Below are 19,273 nucleotides of genomic sequence, written 5' to 3'. Positions count from 1 at the left end.
TTCAGCCAGGGGGTGGACAGAACCCACCAGACATGCGCGAGAGGAGTGGCAGCTCCCGGATCCCCTCCACTCGGCTCGGCTCTGCGAACCAGGGCCTCTTAAGCTCCAAAAAGCAAATGAAAGTGTTCTACCACCCATTCCATTCCCAGTCACAGGTCTCACTCACTGCAAACCATTGCCCTCTAAGATGACCCTTCCCAGTGCGACTGGCCTGGGGAGGCCACACCGAGAGGCCTGAGAGGCCAGCTGCTGGTTGACTGACCCTGAGTCCAGCACGCTGGAACTGTATAGACCAGGGACACGCCCCCCGGAGGATGCGCACGGTGATCCACACAGGTGCCAGTGGTAGGGAAAATATTAGGACTTCTATTTTATAATTTTTGATCTCAGCCATTTTCATTTATATTTTTGTATATGCATCACAAAGCATATGAAAAAATTAAAAATGGCATATATATATCATCGATAATTCCATGTGCTTATATTAGAAGTGTATTTTCAAAACTTTTTTTTTGCTGATAGGGGTAGAAGGTCAAGAAGACTGTGGAAGCCAGTGGCCTTAATGACAAGCCTCTGCAGACCCTCCCAGGCAGGCCTGGGCCCTGGGCCTTTTTGATGCAATACTGGCACGTTACAAGGACCACAGTATCCACTGATGGCAGATGGGGTAGAAATCCCACTCTGGGTGGGCATTTAGGGAGCTCCACAGTGTACCTGATAGCAGGTACCAGGATTCCCTTACAGTGTGGAACTCAGCCCAGGGTCCACCAGCCTGCCTCCCGCACCCCACACTGACCTGCCCAGCAGCCTGAGTTTCCTTGGGCCGTACTTGTCCATGACGATGCCCAGGGGCAGGGTGATGGCACTGAGCAGGAAGGAGCCCACGGTGAAGGCCAAGTTTAGCATCTCATCCTGGGCCTTGCAGCTGAGCCAGCCATTCATCCAGCTCACCTCTTCCTCCTGTTCTGGCGCTGCTGTGCCCCCCACTGTGCTGTTGGTGACATTCTCTGTGTGTGCAGAGGGAGGAAAACCTGATCACAGGGTCGTGGCGGGGATTCCCAAAGATCAGAGGACCAGGCGCACATTCAGTCACCCCACTGGGAATGGCAGAGCTGCCTCTGGGCCGCCTGAGGGCTCAGGCCACCCCACGGCGGGCCTGGATGTTCATCTGGCCCAAGCCTCCTGAAGCAATAGTGCAGAGGTTCTCAACATCTGCAGGTATCACAGACCCTTTGGTGAATCCAGTATAGAAAGCTATGCTCCTGCTCCCCCAAAAATGCACAAAGTCTTACCCACAGTTTCAGGGGCCTCATGTGTCCCTTAAAGCAGCCCTGAGCCCGAGGTTGGGATTCCTACTCTAGAGTCACCTAGACTCTGGAATAGTAGCCCCCAGGACCCAGCCTTAGCAGTGGGGCCCCGGGTTGGCCAGAGCCTTGCCAGCAGCTCTGTCCCTGGAAACAGACTGCAGCCCGTATGTAGGAGGCTGGCGCGGGGACCGCCTGGGAAGGACAAGCTGCTGGTCTCACTGCTATGCCCTGGGGTTCTCCTAGGTCACTTTGGAAAAGAGTAAAGGGCCCCCTTTATGCTAAGTGCAGGGGACTTCTCAAACACACCGTCCACACGCGACCTCTTCCCCCTCCTATTTTCAGCATCAGCCGCCACGTACACTGAGTTGTAGAAGCCCTGGGAAGGTTTTTTAATAGCCCCAACCTACTTGCTCTCACTTGTTGAGGTGCACCTTTCTCATTTTCTTGCTAGAGTCACCATGTTTACTGTCCCTGAGGCCACACCTGTGCTATAATCCTGGCCCTTAATGACCCTCTCCAAAGTCCACCCAGCACCAAGACAACAAAATAGGAAGGGAAAAGTGCTGTGGCAGCTGAAGGCAGGAGGGTGGGGGACAGGTCCAGGATGCGGCTGAAGAACTCTCTCCTCTCTGGGACTGCTAGTTAAGAGATGCTGACTAATCCTGCAGCAGGAGGAGCGGCCTCTGATTAGATTGCAGGAACGCTGGCAGAGGCGAGGAAACACCTCCCTTCAGGTTGCGGCCCTCTGGCGCCAGGGCTGTACAACTGAGGTCTGCAAAGGCCTCTCAGGGCTGCCCCAAGGTCGGAAAAAAGATGTGCTTTGGGTGAATCATGCCATATGCCAACCTCTAACCACCAAGCCCTCCTGGGGGCAGAATGACTGAGGGTGAGGTGCCGGGTTCCAATTTTGGTTCCTCCACTTCCTACTTGTATGACCTTGGAGAAGTGACTTAATCTTGCTCTTTTTCAGTAATATGGGCACAATCTAACAATTTGTGTTGGCCGCCTAGAGTTTTAGGGAAGAAAATCCAGACAACATTCTAGAGCTCACACAAACACAAAAAGTCATCAATAAATAATATCTGGAAGTTATTACAGTTACTATTATTAGAGGCTCCAGATGGAGGTAATGCTGCAACCGACTGGCCGCAGAGCCCGACACAGCAACTAGGCGCAGAGCTCCCTGACTGGGGGGGTGGCCCTGAAGGGCAGACTGTGTTCTAGTCACCTGTGTCCCCAGCACCTTACTCGGGTCCTGGTGTAGGGCAGTTGTTCACTGAATTAATGAAAACAATGGAATCAGACCAGAGTGGCCGGAAGGATCTAGAGAGAAGGAAGGAACTAGAACACACAGAAACAGATGGAAGATAGAGGGGGTTGAAGGGGGTTAGAGCCACACTGTTAACCTCCTGAAGCCACAGAGACCAAACCTAAAAGTCAGATTCCCAGCCCACTACTTTCTCTCACTTCTCCAAGAGGCCCCGCCCACTGGCAGCCAAAACACAAGCCAAACACTGAGCCCACGAGGATCCACCTCCGAACTGTCACACACACACTGACTTAGCCAGCGGGCTGAGCTGCACACCCACGGTAGGGCAGCTTCTGGGAAGGCAGGGCTGCCTCACAGGTCAGCACTGGCTCCAGGCGACAGCTCTGCCAGCAGCAACAGGAGCTGGTTGTGAAGTGGGACGACAGCCATTTCCAGGCCGGTGTGCAGATATGAGCAAAGCAGCACAAGTGCGACTGAGTGGGTGGGCAGAGAGGGTGCCCCAGGGTCCAGGATTGCTGGCTTGTGAGACCTGCCTGTGGCCGGGCAGTGTCTAGAGCCCGTTACTGCACTAGATGCTGAGGGTCTGCTGCTGTGAGCAGGGAGCCACAGCGGTGCAGGACAGCAGGAAGCGCGGCAGCACTGTCTCTGAGGCACCAGGATGCCTACGCAGAGGCTTCCCAGACAGGAACCACAGGGGACCCTTGAATCCATGAATGTACTCTCCAAGAGAGAGAAGATAAAATCCCAAGGCAACATATACAGGGCAGTCTCCCTAATTTGCTGTAAGTGGGGATAGGGCATAAACATCTGAACTGTTTAGAAATCTGATCACCCATTACTAGACAGGGGGCTCATGAGCAGACAGGTCAGAGAAGAGCCACTACACACAGAAGCAGGGGCCTTACTTTGGGCTACCAGCCTTCTCTTCTTAAAGAAATCCCTGCCAAAGGAGCCACCTGGCCCTCCTGCCTTCAGGCAGTGACATCAGCAACCGGGGTGGGGGTGGGGGTGTCTGAGTGGCCCCTTGTCTGCCTGTAGAGCAAAATGAGAGTGTCCTTACCCTAGAGGAAACCCAGAAGATTTCCTGGCAGTAAAAGTGCCCACAAAAATAAACAGAGATTAAGCAGATGCCCAAACAAAGTCACACCCAGGCACTCCTATCCCTCTCCCACCTGGGCCATTGGAGGCCAGGAGACACACAAACAGATGAGCACCCAGGAAGTGTCAAAGCTCCTCCAGGGTGCCCCTCTTGCCCCAGGCTACAGCTCAGCCCTCACCCAAGCCCAGCCTGCTCTGTGCCTCACCTGTACCTGTTTAGTAAACAGATGCCTCCACAGTGGGTGGCCGGAGTGGCCTCACCCAGCTCAGCTGGGGAAGGTGAACCAAAAAGACAGTCCAGGAATTGATGCGGCCAGAGTGTGCTGAGAACAGGCACACGGAGGAGATGCGGGGAAAGGGAAGAGAACAATGCCTGCACTGTTCAGCCTCACTCACAGAAAACTCACATACAAAATCTTACAGAGAAAGCAGAGGAGAAAAGCGGGTGCTGTGACCCCACTCAGGCTCCCTTGACATCTCTGGGTCAAACAGGGGGCTCCTCCACCCCAGGGAAATAAAGGGACTGGGAGCCTCCAGATTAGCTAGCCGGATGATGCTTGACGTAGCTAAGGGCACTGGGCTGGAGGCCCCTCTAAATTCCTGAGCAGCCCCTTTCTGACTGGCTGCTTACTGAGTGCCCCCTCCCTGGGGGTAGGCCCCTGGACCACCCTGCTGATGGTCCCTGCCCCAGGATGCCTGTCTTTCTCTCAAATCCTTAGTCTATCCGGCAACAGGAAGCAGCATCTCCAGGGCAGCAGGGGGGGATGTGGGTGAGAGGTCAGCCTCAGACACAGAACAAACAAGAGGCAGACAGAGACAGCACGGCCTACTAGGTGGCCAGGGCCTAGACCCTTAGCTGTGGTCACTTGGTGAGAATGGGACTGCCCCCAGATCCTCCCAGGAGGTCTCTGAAAGCCAACCCAAGCTGGATAGGACCTTCCTAGCACACCAAGGAGCCAGGTGGGGTGAGCAGCAGACGGAGGCAGCGGAGAAAAACTGGGTCATGACATGAAAAGGAGGCAGGCGGGGTTAGGGGGGAGGGCCGAGGGTGCCAGCCACTCCCCCCCCACCCCCGTGACACATCCTGAGGCTGTGGGCACCAGTCTTTAGGCTTCTTTCCCCATTGCTACAATATTTTTTTAATCCAAAATACACTGGGGGGAAAAGTGGAAGTGCTCATATTCACAGCAGTAAAAGTGAAAGGGGAGTTTTCAAAAGCCACCAACCCCTCGCCCTTGAGCGTAGGAGACCATAAAAAGGTAAGGCCTGAGAAGGGTTTGGATGAAATATTCAAAGTGATGAAAAGCAAGGACCTACAACCAAGACTACTTTACCCAGCAAGGCTATTATTTAAAATGAAAGGAGAAATAGCGAGCTTACCAACAAACAAAAAACAACAGAGGAATATAGTTAAAAGAATAAAATGGCAATATACACATACCTATCAATAATCACTTTAAATGTAAATGACTCAAATGCTCCAATCAAAACACATAGGTGGCTGAATGGATAAGAAAACAAGACCCACCTATATGCTGCCTAGGAAAGACCCTCCTCAGAATGAAAGACACACAAAGACTAAAAGTAAAGGGATGGAAAAGATATTTCATGCAAATAGAAATCTTTAAAAAGCCAGGATAGCAAAACCTATATCTAACAAAATAGACTTTAAAATAAAGTCTACAGTAAGAGAAAAAGAAGGACACTACCTAATGATAAAGAGAACAATTCAATAAGAAGATATAACCCTTGTACACATTTATGTACCCCACACAGGAGCACCTAAATATATAAAGCAAATCTTGATGGGCATAAAGGTAGAAATCAACAGTAATACAGTCACAGTAGGGGATTTTAACACCCCACTGAAATCAATGAATAGATCTTCCAGACAGAAAATCAACAAGGAAAACGTGGTCTTAAATAACACACTAGATCAGATGGATTTAATTGGTCTCTTCAGAGCATTTCACACAAAAGCAGCAGAATATACATTCTTTGCAAGTGCCCATGGAACATTTTCTAGGATAGACCACATATTAGGACACAAAACAAGTCTCAATAAATTCAAGAAAACTGAAATCACATCAAGCATCTTCTCTAACCATAATGGTATGAAACTAGAAATCAATCACAAGGGAAAAAACTGAAAATCACACAAAGACATAGGGGCTAAATCACATGTTACTAAACAATGAATGGGTTAACAAGGAGATTAAGGAAGAAGTCAAAAGATACTTTGAAACAAATGAAAATGAGAACATACTGACCCAAAATCTATGAGATAACAAAAGTAGAGGAAATGCTATGAAAATGCTAAGAATTTCCCTAAGAGGAAAATTCATAGCATTGCAGGACTACCTCCCAAAACAAGAAAAATCTCAAATAAACAACCTAAATTTACACTTAAAGGAAATGGACAAAAAACAACAACAAAAGCCCAAAGTGAGCAGAAGAAAGGAAATAATAAAGATCAGAGCAGAAATAAATAGAATAGAGTCTAGCCCTGGCTGGGGTGGCTCAGTGAATTGAGTGCCAGCCTGAAAACTGAGAGGTCGCCAGTTCAATTCCCAGGCCTGGGTTCTGGGCCAGGTTCCCAGTTGGGGGTGAGCAAGAAGCAACTGATTCATGTATCTCTTGCACATTGATGTTTCTCTCCCTTTCTTTCTCCCTCCCTTCCCCTCTCTCTAAAAGTACTTAAATAAAATCTTTTTTAAAAAATGGAAAAGCAAGTCTTATTTTTTTTTAAAAAAGAAATAAAGTCTAAAAAGAATTACAAAATTTCAATGAAACCAAGAGCTGGTTCTTTGAGAAGATAAACAAGACTGACAAACCTTTAACCAGACTCATCAAGAAAAAAGAAAGAGAACCAAAAAAAAAAAAAACCTAGAAATGAAAGAAAGGTAAAAACTGACTCCACAAAAAATATTATGAACAACTATATGCCAGTAAATTGGACCATCTGGATGAAATGGAGGAATTTCTAGAAAGATACAATCTTCCAAAACTGAATCAGAATCAGAAAATCTGATTTTAATTAATGAAATTGAAGTAGTAATCAAAAAACTCCCAACAAACAAAAGCCCTGGACCAGATGGCTTCCCATGTGAATTTTACCAAACATTCAAAGAACAATGAATACCTACCCTTCTCAAACTATTCTAAAAAATTCAAAAGGAGGGAAGACTTCTAAGTTCATTTTATGAAGCCAGCATTCTTTCCTAATTCCAACACCAGATAAAGACACCACAAAGAAACAAAATTATAGGCAAATATCCCTGATGAACGTAAGATGTTAAAATCCTCAACAAAATATTAGCAAACCAGATCCAGCAATACATTAAAAAGATCGTACACCATGATCAAGCGGGATTTATTCCAGGAATTCAAGGACCGATACAATATCTGCAAGTGATATCTGCACATGAACAAAATGAAGGATAAAAAAAGAAAAAACATGATCGTGTCAATAGATGCAGAAAAAGTATTTGGTAAAATCCAGCATCCATGTGTGATAAAAACTCTCAGCAAAGTGGGAATACAGGGGATATACCTCAGTGTAATAAAGGCCATGTATGACAAATCCACAGCCAACATCATACCTGACAGGCAAAAATTAAAAGTGTTTCCTTTAAGATCAGGAACAAGACAGGGATGTCCGCTCTCAACGTATCTTATCCAACATAGTACTGGAGTCCTGGCAACAGCAATCAGACAAGAAAAAATAAAAGGCATCCAAACTGGAAAGGAAGAAGTGGTCGTCATTATTTGCAGATGACACAATATTGCATATAGAAAACCCTAATGACTCCACAAAAAAAGTTACTTGAATTGACAAATGAATTTATTAAAGTAGCAGAATACAAAACAGATATCCAGAAATCAGTTGCGTTTATATACACCAATAATGAATTATCACAAAAGGAAACTAAGAAAACTGTCTCATTTATAATTACATCAAAAAAAAAATAGTACTTCAGAGGGGACACCAAATAAATAAATAAATAAAACCTAGGAATGCATCTAACCAAAGATGTAAATGACATATACTCAGAAAACTATAAGACACTGAAGAAAGAAATTGAAGAAAATACAAATACATGGAAGCATATACCGTGCTCATGAACAGGAAGAATTAGCATCATTAAAATGTGCACATTATCCAAAGTAATCTATAGATTCAATGCAATTCCTATCAAGATATCAATGATGTTATTTCACAGAACTAAAACAAACATTCCAAAAGTTTATATGGAACCACAAAAGGCCACGAATAGCCACAGCAATCTTGAGGAAGTAAAACCAAGTTGGAAGAATCATGCTACCTATCAAACTATATTACAATCCCATAGTAATCAAAACAGCATGGTACTAGCATTAAAAAAGACCTATAGATCAATGGAACAGAATAGAGAGTCCAGAAATAAACCCACACCTTTATGGGCAACTTTTATTTGACAAAGGAGGCACCATTATACAACAAGGTAAAGACAGTCTAGTCAATGGATGGTATTGGGAAAATTGAACAGATAAGTGCAAAAAATGGTATTAGACAACCTTCTTACACCAAACACAAGAATAAACTCAAAATGGATTAAAGACTTAAATGTAAGACTCAAAACCATAAAAATCCTAAAGAAAACACAGGCAGTAAAACCTCAGACGTTTCTCATAGCATTATTATCATTTTTTTTTGATATATCTCTTCGGGCAAAGGAAATGAAAAAATAAACAATTGGACTACATCAAACTAAAAAGATTTCACACAGTGAAGGACACCATCAACAAAATGAAAAGACAACCCACTGAATGGGAGAACAAACTTGCCAATGATACATTTGATAAGGGGTAACTTCCAAAATTCATAAAGAACTTACACAACTCACCACCAAAACAACAAACAAATCCAATGAAAGAATGGGCAGAGGACCTGAAGAGACACTTCTTCAAATAGGATGTACAGATGGCCAATAGACATGAAAAGATGCTCAACATCACTAATCATCAGAGAGATGCAAATTAAAACCACAACCAGATATTACCTCACACATGTCAGAATGGCTATCATCAATAAATCAACAAACAACAAGTGTTGGGGAGGATGTGGAGAAAGGGAACCCTCTGGGAATGAAGATGGTTGCAGCCCCTGTGGAAAACAGTATGGATTACCTCAAAAAATTAAAAATGGTTCTGCCTTATGACCCAACGATTTCACTTCTGGTAATACAGCTGAAAAACCCAACACACTAATTTGAAAGAATACACACACCCCTATGTTCACTGCAGCATTATTTACAATTGCCAAGATCTGGAAGTGGCCCCAGTGCCACCCATCACTAGATGACAGAATAAAAAAGCTGTGGTACATTTTACTCAGTGGAACACTCGGCTGTACAAAAGAAGGAAATGTTACCTTCTGCAACAGCATGGATGCACCTGGAGGATATTATGCTGAGTGAAATAAGCCAGTCAGAGAAAGATAAATACAATATGATTTCACTTACACATGGAATCTAATGAACCAAATAAACTAAAAAACACAACAAAGACAGACTCATAGATACAGAGAACATACTGACAGCTATCAGCAGGGAGGGGGGCTGGGGAGCTGGGTAAAAAAACAAAGTCATAGACACAGATAACAGTATGGTGATTACCAGAGGGAAAGGGGGGTGGGAGGGTAGAAGAGGGTAAAGGAGGGATAAATAGTGATGGAAGGAGACTGAACTTGGGGTGGTGAACACAATATAACACAATACAATACAGATGATGTATTATAGAATTGTACACCTGAAACCTATAGAATTGCATTAACTGATAAATTCAATAGAAATAAAAAACTTAGCCCTGGCTGGTATGGCTCAGTCAGACTGCAAAGCAAAAGGTCGCCAGTTCGATTCCCAGTGAGGGCACACACCTGGGTTGTGGGCCTGGGTATGGGCCTGCGAGAGGCAACCACACACTGATGTTGCCCTCCCTCTCTTTCTCTTCCTTCCCCTATTCTAAAAATAAATACATAAAATCTTAAAAAAATTTTTTTAAATAAAAACATTAGGGGGAGGGGGTATAGGGGAACTAAGTGGTAATGGAAAAAAAAATACAATAAAGATTAAATCAGCCCTGGCTGGTGTGGCACAGTGGACTGAGTGCCGGCCTGTGAACCAAAGGGTCTCAGGTTCGATTCCCAGTCAGGGCACATGCCTGGGTTGCGGGCCAGGTCCCCAGTTGGGGGCATGCAAGAGGCAACTGCACACTGATGTTTCTCCCTCCCTTTCCCTCTCTAAAAATAAATAAATGTATTTAAAAAATACAATAAAAATTAAATCAAATCCATCAATCAATCAAGGGGGGCCTCAAAGCCACAGGAATGTCTCTTGTGACACCTGCAGCCTCGGCCCAGCCTAGTGGGGACCAGGCCTGGGAGGGCTTCCCTGGGTGATGGCAGCCCCTCTCCCCTCTCAGAACCCCAAGCGCCACTTTCTGCTTTGTTTCAGAAGCACCATAAAATCTAACCTTCCGATACCAAGTAGGCTCTCCCCAAACACCACAGATAAAGTGCCTGCAGCGATCCAGAGCACAGACCTGGGGCCTCTCTTGCTGTCTCTGGCTGGGCTGTGACTTCCTCAGGCAAAGCCCATGTCTCTCCTCTTCACCGCCCCCACCTCACCCAGCACGTGACAAGCCTTCAACAAGTCATTAAGTCTAAAGAGATGAAACTGATCACCCCTCTTGCCTCCTTCACTTCTTCTTGGGTTGAGAATAAAATCCAGTCTCCCCAAGCAGCCTCCTCCACCCTGTAGCCCCGGGGCCCTTCCCACCCCTGAGTCCTTTCTATCCTCTTCTCCAGTATGCAGTCTACCTCGGGGCCTCGGGGCCCCTTGCCCCCTTCTCTCCTGACTCATCCCTGCCTCACCCTCTACACTTCTGCCGGAACATCGGAGAGGTGCTCCCACCCAGTTAATCAGACCCCTACCATCACTCCCAGTCCCGGCACCCCACTGTCCATTGGAGTGCTGACCACCACTCGAAATGACAGAGGTCTGTGTGTGGTGACTTCTTTGATGCCGGCAGACTGAGGAGTCCCCGAAGGCCAGGATCGCTCTGCACCCCAGGACAGCACCTCAACAATGTTTGCGCAGGTTACACGACAGAGGAGATAAAACAGCCACAGGTAGCACCAGCCCTCTGAGCTGACCCTGCAGAAGTGGGCCCCCGGATGACAAAGAAAATAGAGAAAGAGGCTGGGTGTGGGTGGTTACAGCAGCCATCTGGAGGCTGAAGGACACAGTACTGGAGAAGACCCCTCCTCCTGGGCTGGGAGCCCAGTCAGTCTCCTGTGCACACCAGGGGGACTGGACTGGGGAGGCGAAGCCCAAATGCCCAGCCCTGGCCCCTGCCATCAATCCTGATTGTCCCCAGGCCGGGTAAAAAGAGCTCAGGGGCAACAGAGAAAGGGGCTCGCTCTTCCCTCCGCCCACCTCACCAAGCTGGAACCTGGCACTGTGTCTGTGTCCAGGTTCTGGCTGGAGTCCTAGAAAAGAGTTCTGAGAACTTTTCAACAGGTTCAGATTTTCTTTAGAGAACAAACCAAAGAGCATCAGTTCTAAAAGCAACAAAAAGTGACAAATTTGCATCTCAATCAGCTGGAGGCCGGTCAGCTTTTCACAAGTCTAATTCAACAAATTCAGCAAGTGGCTTGACGGCTCCTCTGTGATTCAGCCATCCACCAAGTCTGAAAATATTTCACCTCAGCAGAAACCTTGACCCTAAATCCTCCAGTCACTCCCAGTCGGGCAAGGCACGAGGATTCCTGGCCCTGAAAAGCAACAGGCTACTTGGACAGGCTACTTGGACTCCAAGAAGCCAGAGAGATAAGCTGTGTAGAATCAGCAGGCCTGTCCGCAGAGGATGCTGAGTCAGTGGATTTACCACAGAGTCAGAAAAACCAAAATCAGAAGACGGAGCAAAGGCATGGGATAAATAAGCTGATGTTCAACCCACACCCTGACCCTTCACCTTCACTTTGAGTTATAGGGGGGACTAGTCGAGCTTTAAGAGCTTAAATACCAACTCAGCACTGGGTTGGCACAATCTCTCGGACTCCTCCCACTTAAACGAAGGAAGTAGCCAAGGTTGAATTAGGAATGAAGTGACTAGCCCCAAAGCTGCTGATACCATCAAATAAATTAAATCAGTGGACAAACTTGGGAAGAACCCTAAAAATCTAACCTTCCAATACCAAGAGGGTCAAAAAAATTGAATACAGCGGTCCTCCAGTCCTCCTCTAGAAAGCTTCATCTGGAGGTGATAAGGTTTCTTTCTGCTTTTTAAACTTGCTATGGAGCCTGAGAGGCCAAGCAAGCAAACAGGAAAGGTCATGATCTCAAAGGGAGGAGAGAGGGAGGGAGAGGAGGAGCCAAACACCCCAACCTGTTCCTTCCAGAAAGTCATTAATCTACCATCTCTTGGGCAGAATAGAAAGCTTGTTTAAGGAACACGGTCTGAGTGACTTTCTCATCGCCCAAGATTTCTTGCTGACATGGGGAAAGGTCTGCCAAGAACCCTTAGGCTATCAGGAAATATTTCTGAGTGGCTAAAGGCTAAAGGTTCTGAACCATATACTCTCTGCCCTCACCCAGGAGCACGTGCACCAGCTCCCTTTCTCCTGCCCTTAACCCCTCCCCTAGGCTTCCCTAGAGACTGGCACACTGGGGAATATCCTGGGAAAACCAGAGAAAGAAAGCAGGGAGGACTCTACAGGGGGTTACAGGCAGCATGAGCTGGTTCAAAACTTCTTCCTTCCTCCAAAGTAAGAACTCTTGGAAGAAAAGGCATGCTGGTGGTATGATCAGGGGGTCAGGCTGGGGCTTTCTCCATCTAAAGGGGCTGGCTGACAAAGGCACTGGAGAGAGGCATTACTGAGCTCAACTGTTAGGCTTAACTATGGAAGACAGCAAGAGGGCAGAAGGAAATGTTTCCTATCAAGGTTGCCTAGGAAGGGGGCACGAGGGTAGAAACCGGCAGCCACCTGAGTCCCACTGTTGGGCTGAACCTACCAATGTGCAACAATTAGGACCGTCAAATGGAGTTATGAAGTGTGAGGGCAGGAACGTGGATTAGATTTCCTGCAGGCCAGCATCTTCAGCGTGCGCTCAAACCACCAATGGTGTGGCAAAGGGAAAGGACAGCGCCAGTGTCATTTCCACAAATGCCCCCTTCCTCTCACCCCCCTCGTGGGGGTAGAAGGCCACTGAGATGCTCTTACAGCTTGTAGGACATCATGTCTTTCGGAAATTCATAAAGCAGCAAAAATAGACAAGAAATTGTATCTGACAGGCCCTTAAAAGTCTCCATAATGGTCTGCTACAAAACATCTAGATTCTAGATGAACCTTCCATGGGGTGGAGACCAAACCACTTCCTCTCTCTTGTTACACCCCAGCCACTGAGTCAGGAGTTCCTTTTTCTACAGTGAGGGAGTGACACACTTACTCCAAGGCAAGTAAGCGATGTGCCAAGCACTGGGAGGAGAAGCGTGCAGCAATGTTCCCAGGTGGTGGAAAGGACACCCTGGATTCGGGGGTTCTGGGTCTATTACTGTTACAGTCCCCAGCTGTGTGGCCTTGGGCAAGTCAGAAGACTTGTCTGAGCCTCAGTTTCTTTGTCCATAAAACAGGGACAATGATATGTACCCAGTAGAGCTGGGTGAGGATCAAATGGGGATTTTGCTAACTGGGAGGCGCTGTGCTGCGAGGTAGTATTGCTAGTTAGGTCTGCACCGCCATCTCGCCCTATCCAAGAGCCCCCACTCAGGAACCACCCCGACCGAGCCCAACGTGCCCGTCTCACCTGGCTCAGTACACAGGTAGGAGTAAAAGCCTTCCGACTTGAGCATGATGAGCAGCGAGCCCCAGCCCAGGAGGACTGCCGAGAAGAGGAGGTTTTCCAACACGGCCGTGCAGGCCATCCACCAGCGGCGCCGATGGGCAGTGGCTAGGGTGGGCGCCATGACGCGGCGAGGTGGCCCGGCTCCGGCTCTGCAGCCACCTGCGCACAGACCTCGGCGTCAGCACCCGGCCCTGCCCAGTCGGAGCCGCCAAGCTCCGCCGCTGCGGCAGCGCAGAGGTTCTTACCCCTCCGCGGCCCGGGCTGCAGGTGCGCGCAGCGAAGCAAGTCCCAGCCTTGCCCGGGGCCTGGGCCACCCACCACGACTGCCTTGTATGGTTGCTCTCCGCACTGGAGAGCCGCTACGGCCAGGGAGGAAGACTTCTCGCCCAGCTCACTCAGAGGTAAACTGAGGTGTGCTAGAAGGAAGGGACTAACGCATGCTCAGGGACGTGGAATTAGTCCTGGCTCCCAGCAGTACTGACAGAGCTTGGGGGTCTGCAAGAGTGGCAGCCTGATATTCCGACACCTGGGCGGGGGCATACCTGAGGGCGACCACTGGCTCGGACCCTGATAGGCGCCCTCCCGCCCGCGCCCGAGACCCTTCCCCAGAGCTGGTTTCTTCAACCAGAAGATCAGCGCACCGAGCTCCGGTACGGTCCGCCCAGGGTTCACTGATTGGCCTGACGGCACAGGAACTGCTGCTCCATTGGCCGCTGTCTAGGTCGCTAGGCGCCACGGCCACGCGAACCCCGCATGGGCGAGGCGAAGCCGGTTCAAACCGGCGGCGCGAGCCACTTGCGCGACCCTCATCTTGGTCGGTTTCCCAAGCAATTTTCCTGCTTCGATGGAAGCAGATCTCCGTCCTTCCATTTCTTCGTTTCTCCTCAATTCGTCATCTCTTTGGCGGTTCCTCAGCCACCCAGTCTTTCCTTTTGTAGTCACACACCGTCTCCCTACGCCCCCGCACCCTCACCCCAAGCCCAGATTCCCAGGATGCAGCTCACCCGGCTCCTACTGATGTGTGTCGGGCCCGGCCGGCGCTTTTTCCGTCCCCTTTTATGCCAGCTCTTTTATTAGGACCCCAAGATGAAAACACTGCTGCACGCTGATTGGCTGACTAGGGGCTGGAAACAGGCGTTGGCCAATGAGCGGGCACCCACCCGCCCCGTGGCGAGCAAAAGCCGGTTCCGGCCGGACTTTCAGACAAACAAGAGGGCTCAGGGTGCCGGTGGAACGTGGTGCTGAGGCTCTGGCTTAGTACCTTAAACTGGAGTCACAACCAGGCTGGAACCCTTGGAGACATTGCCCTATCGCTTCTCCGGAGCTCCACCCCGGGGTTGGGCTCGGGCTCGTGTTGTCGGCGTCCTCCAGGTTTCCCTAGCTGCTCTCTCGTTCCCTTGGCGCACCCAGCTCGGCTTCTGCACGCCACTCGCCGTCCCGATAGAGTCCCCAGCTTCCCCACGGCCCTGGGCACCACGCCTCGATGTTCTGACTCCCTGTGGGTCGTTCCTCTCACGCCCCCTCCACTGCCCCCACCCCACTCTACGCTGCCATTCTGGTTCTTCGCTTCCCTACCCCTAATGTCCCCCATCCAGGCGCTGTCTGCCTATTCCGGTTTTCCAGACCCCAGTCCGGGCGTGGTGTGCCTCTTGCCTGCTTTCCTGATTTACCGACCCCGCTCCAGGGTGCCATCTATCCGGTCCCTGGAACGTGTTCATCGGGGATCCCCAGGTGGGAGTTTGGGGCTTCCCCTTAGCATCGGGTCTCCCCTGTTACCCCTTCCAGACTGATTCACTCCCCTTGGTCCCCTCGGCAACCGTGCCCAGGTTGACTATCCTGTACCCACTGCCCTTGCTCCACCTTCACCGCACTCCTAGACATCTCTTGTCTAGAAGTGCCCTCTTCAGGGTGACGCGGTGGGCAACGCCAAGCTGAAAAGACAAGTCAGGCCTCCAGGAGAATGCGTGGAGTCGGGAGGGCTCCAGCTCCCAGCCTGATAAGCGAGCTGGACCTCCTCGGAGGAACTGGCCGGACAGGCAAATGGAGCCCAGGTTCTGGAGGTTCAGCTGCCCGGCTTCGCCTTCCCGATCGGAGAAACTAGCCTGACTTTGGAGGACCCTCGGTATTCCCCAGATTGAGCTTGGTCTCCCTGGCTTGCTCTTGGAGCTCGCTTATCATCCCAGGGCTGTGGGAGGCCCAGCGTCCACCTCCGTGTTCCACGTTCTCCAGTTCGAGTGCGCCCCCTGCCGCCGTGAAGCCGCATGCTCCTTCAGACCATGCCTGCTTCTGTAGGCTTGGGGGATCCTTGCTGGTTACCTATCCCATTCTCACCATTATGCAGGGTCTTGCCCACTCACAAGATTGCGACCACCACTTGACAAACTTTATTCCTTCCCTCCATCCTCCTAGTAGGCCACCTGCTTGAGGGCTGTCTCCAGGCAGCTGTTCATACACATCTCTCAACTGTTTCAAACTCATCTCTCATTACTTTATCTCCAAAATTGTTCCATTCTTTCTCAGGTAGTAACAGTACTACCTACTGAAGTAAGAGGCCATGAACCATCCTGGCAACACCTGGTGTTACTTTTCTTCTCCACCCCATCCCGCCGATTTATAGCCATATCTCCTAATTTGCCTATCTGTTCATGCAGCCTCCAGTCTCAGCCCCTGAAATCCATATCTCCACCCCACCCCACTCCAGTGAGCTTTGGGAAACGTAAATCTGACCTCTGCTACAATCCGTCAGAAACACTTTACCATTTGTCCTGCAGGTTAAAGTTCAAGTTCTCCAACCTGACCCACATAGGCTCCTTCCTTCCCACCTCCCCACCGCCATCTTTCTCCATAGAGGTTGGTTGGCCTGCCTGGTCCTAGATGCTCCAGTCTTATGGGATTGCTTCTGGTTCCTGCACGTGCTTTTCTCTCACCTTTGGCCTTCAGAGTCCCTTTTTGGACAGCTCCTCCAGGAAGTCTTCCCTAACCACTCCCCACAATACTTTCCATTTTCTTTGTTCACTGATTGTGTTATATATCTTTAATATCCTTGAAATACATAAATCGACAAGAAAAGATGAACACCTCATTGACAGGGAAAGCAAATAACAAAGATGTAAAGAAGCTCAATCTTAGAATAATCATAGGAATTCAGATTTTCTTTCTCAATGCCTTTACTTTGAAACGTGAGGGGGAAGTCGTGTAGGTATACATGAAAAAGGCATGATCATACGTAAAAGTGAAGAAAATCTAACAAGAAAGCTTTAACACCTGTCAGCTGTCGAACCTGAAGTTCTGAGTATGACATGTTGCAGGGCTGAAAGGGATGGTAATTATTACTCTTCCCCACCCTCTCCTTGGCAGAATGCACACCAACCTCCTAATCCTTCTCAAGGGCAGCCCTGTCCTCACAAGCCTCAGAAAACTCCCCCTCCTCCATGCCCTCGCCCACATGCCAGTGGGCAAAGGCACGCTCGGTGTGCATCAGGTCAACTGTGCGAGCCCAGGCCTCAGCAATAGCTGTGGTGTTGCTCAGCGTGCACACAGCTTGCTATACCGTGTGGCCAGGTCTCCACCAGGTACCACAGTGGCAAGCTGGTGATTAATACCAACTTTGAAGCCAGTGGGGCACCAGTCCATACACTGGATGCTGCGCTTGACCTTGACAGTGGCAACGGCAGCATTGACATCTTTGGGAACCGCGTCACTATGGTACAACAGGCATCAAGCCTCGTATTTTCTATGGTGAGGGTCACACTTCACCATCTGGTTGGCTGGCTCAAAGCACATGTTGGTAATAGGCTTCCTCAGCAGAGATGACAGGGGCGTATGTGGCCAGAGGGAAGTGGATCCGGGGATAGGGCACCAGGTTGGTCTGGAATTCAGCCCAGTCGACATTGAGGGCTCCATCAAACCTGAGGAAAGCAATAATGGAGGATACAATCTCACTAATAAGGCGGTGAAGGTTAGCGCAGGTTGGGCTCTCACTATAAAGGTTTCTATGACAGATGTAGATGGCCTCGTTGTCAACCATGAAGGGACAATCAGAGTGTTCCAGGGTGGTGTGGGTGGTGAGGATGGAGTTGTTGGGCTCCACTACAGCTGTGGAAACCGGGGCGGCTGGGTAAGTGGAGAACTCCAGCTTGGACTTCTTGCCGTAATTGACAGAGAGACATTCCGTCAGCAGGGAGGGGAACCCAGAACCAGTTCTACCAAAGTAGAAAACCAAGAAGCCCTGAAGTCCTGTGCACTGGTCAGCCACTTTCCAAATTCAGTCCAACACGAGGTCAATGATCTTGCCAATGATGTAGTGGCCACAGGCATAGTTATTGGCAGCATCTTCCTTGCCTATGATGAACTTCTCAGGGTGGAAGAGCTGGCGGCGGGTACCAGTGCGAACTCATTAATGACTGGATTCCAGGTCTACAAATAATGCCTTGGGCACTTGCTTGCCAGCGCCTGTCTCCCTGAAGATGTGGAGTCATCTCTCCCCTGACAATCATCTCATCATTTGTCATCTGGCCATCTAGCTAGATGTCATGTTCCAGGCAGTAGGGCTCCCAGCAGGCACTGCCGATCTGGCCGCCAGCCTGGCCAACGTGGATGGAGATGCACTCACGCATGGCTGCGCGGCAGCAGACACAGGCAACGGGGAGACACGGGGTCCTGGTTGCTATCCCGGACAAGCTCAGAGTCAAGGTAAGTAACACATTCGAAATTCAGATTTAAATAATACTATTTTTTCTTGCTTAAAAAGCAAAAATAAATTTTTTAAATCTGATCAAAGATTTTAATTTTTTTTTTTAACTTTTCCTAAAACTAGAGTTCTCAATAAAAATGACTTTTATCTGCCCTGGCTGGTGTGGCTTAGTGGATTGAGTGCTGACCTATGAAGTAAAGGGTCGCTGGTTCGATTCCCAATCAGGGCACATTCAGGGGTTGCAGGCTGGGTCCCCAGTGGGGGGGCATGCAGGAGGCAATCACACATTGATGTTTTTCACCCTCTCTTTCTCCTTCCCTTCCCCTCTCTAAAAATAAAATATTAAAAAAAAAGACTCATCTATAAAAAAAGTTTTGACCTGTTACTACTTTATTTTTATTGCCCTAAAATAATGAGATACCATTTTAAACTTATCAGATTGGGTGTGAGGAAATAGATACCCCCATAATTTGTGAGAATACAAAAACCATACAACTTTTTTGGAGGACAATTTGGAATAAGTACACAAATGTTTAATGTTCTCACTCCATAACTCCGCAATTCCACTCCCAGGAATCTCTTGTACAGAAAAACTTGCACGGTCTACGGCCATACCACCCTGAACGTGCCCTATCTCATCAGAAAAACTTGAACAAATATAAAAAGAAATACAAAGTTGTATGCTGCATCATTTATTGTATCAGAACAATCAGAAACAGCCCAAGTCCCCATACGTAGGGACAGTTTGAATAAGCTGTGTTATTTCCACAGGATGGAATCTCACAGCCATTTTTTGTAAAAAGAGGTAGCTGTATGTTTACTGGCACCCAAAGACATCCAGGGTATATTGTTAAGTAAAGGAGCAAATTGCAGAGCAGCACGCTCTTTTGTTCTGTACACAGAAAAACATCTGAGAGGAGGCATCTGAGCTGTTCATGAGACATGGAGCACTGGGACAGGACAGGAAGCCACGCTCTATTCCCTGACCGGGCCGTGCATGTACGTATGGAAAGCTGGA

The 19,273-nt window shown here is 48.8% G+C and overlaps 1 protein-coding gene and 1 pseudogene across 4 annotated transcripts in view; both read right to left on the bottom strand.

The window, feature by feature from the left end:
* Positions 1 to 14,696, bottom strand: part of SLC43A2 (solute carrier family 43 member 2) — a 45,613-nt gene extending 30,917 nt beyond the window's left edge. For 2 of the 4 annotated variants that reach the window (XM_045199005.2, XM_053910846.1), the window contains exons 1-3: positions 14,567 to 14,696; positions 13,524 to 13,721; positions 797 to 1,007 (exon numbers count right to left, since the gene is read on the bottom strand). In XM_045199005.2, coding sequence (XP_045054940.1) covers positions 797 to 1,007; positions 13,524 to 13,683 — 371 coding nt within the window. In that variant the 5' untranslated portion in view covers positions 13,684 to 13,721; positions 14,567 to 14,696. Of the gene's footprint in view, positions 1 to 796; positions 1,008 to 13,523; positions 13,722 to 14,104; positions 14,470 to 14,566 lie in introns of those variants that run through there. The other 2 variants (XM_045199006.3, XM_024565183.4) reach the window with 2 other exon arrangements.
* A 1,949-nt stretch (positions 14,697 to 16,645) lies between these two features.
* On the bottom strand, positions 16,646 to 19,271 carry LOC112308702 (tubulin alpha-1B chain pseudogene; annotated as a pseudogene).
* Between the last annotated feature and the right edge of the window lie 2 nt (positions 19,272 to 19,273).

The sequence above is a fragment of the Desmodus rotundus genome, chromosome 9, assembly GCF_022682495.2.
Source record: "Desmodus rotundus isolate HL8 chromosome 9, HLdesRot8A.1, whole genome shotgun sequence".
Taxonomy (NCBI): Eukaryota; Metazoa; Chordata; class Mammalia; order Chiroptera; family Phyllostomidae; genus Desmodus; species Desmodus rotundus.
Note: the sequence above shows the minus strand (reverse complement) of the source record. Positions and strands in the feature narration are given on the sequence as shown.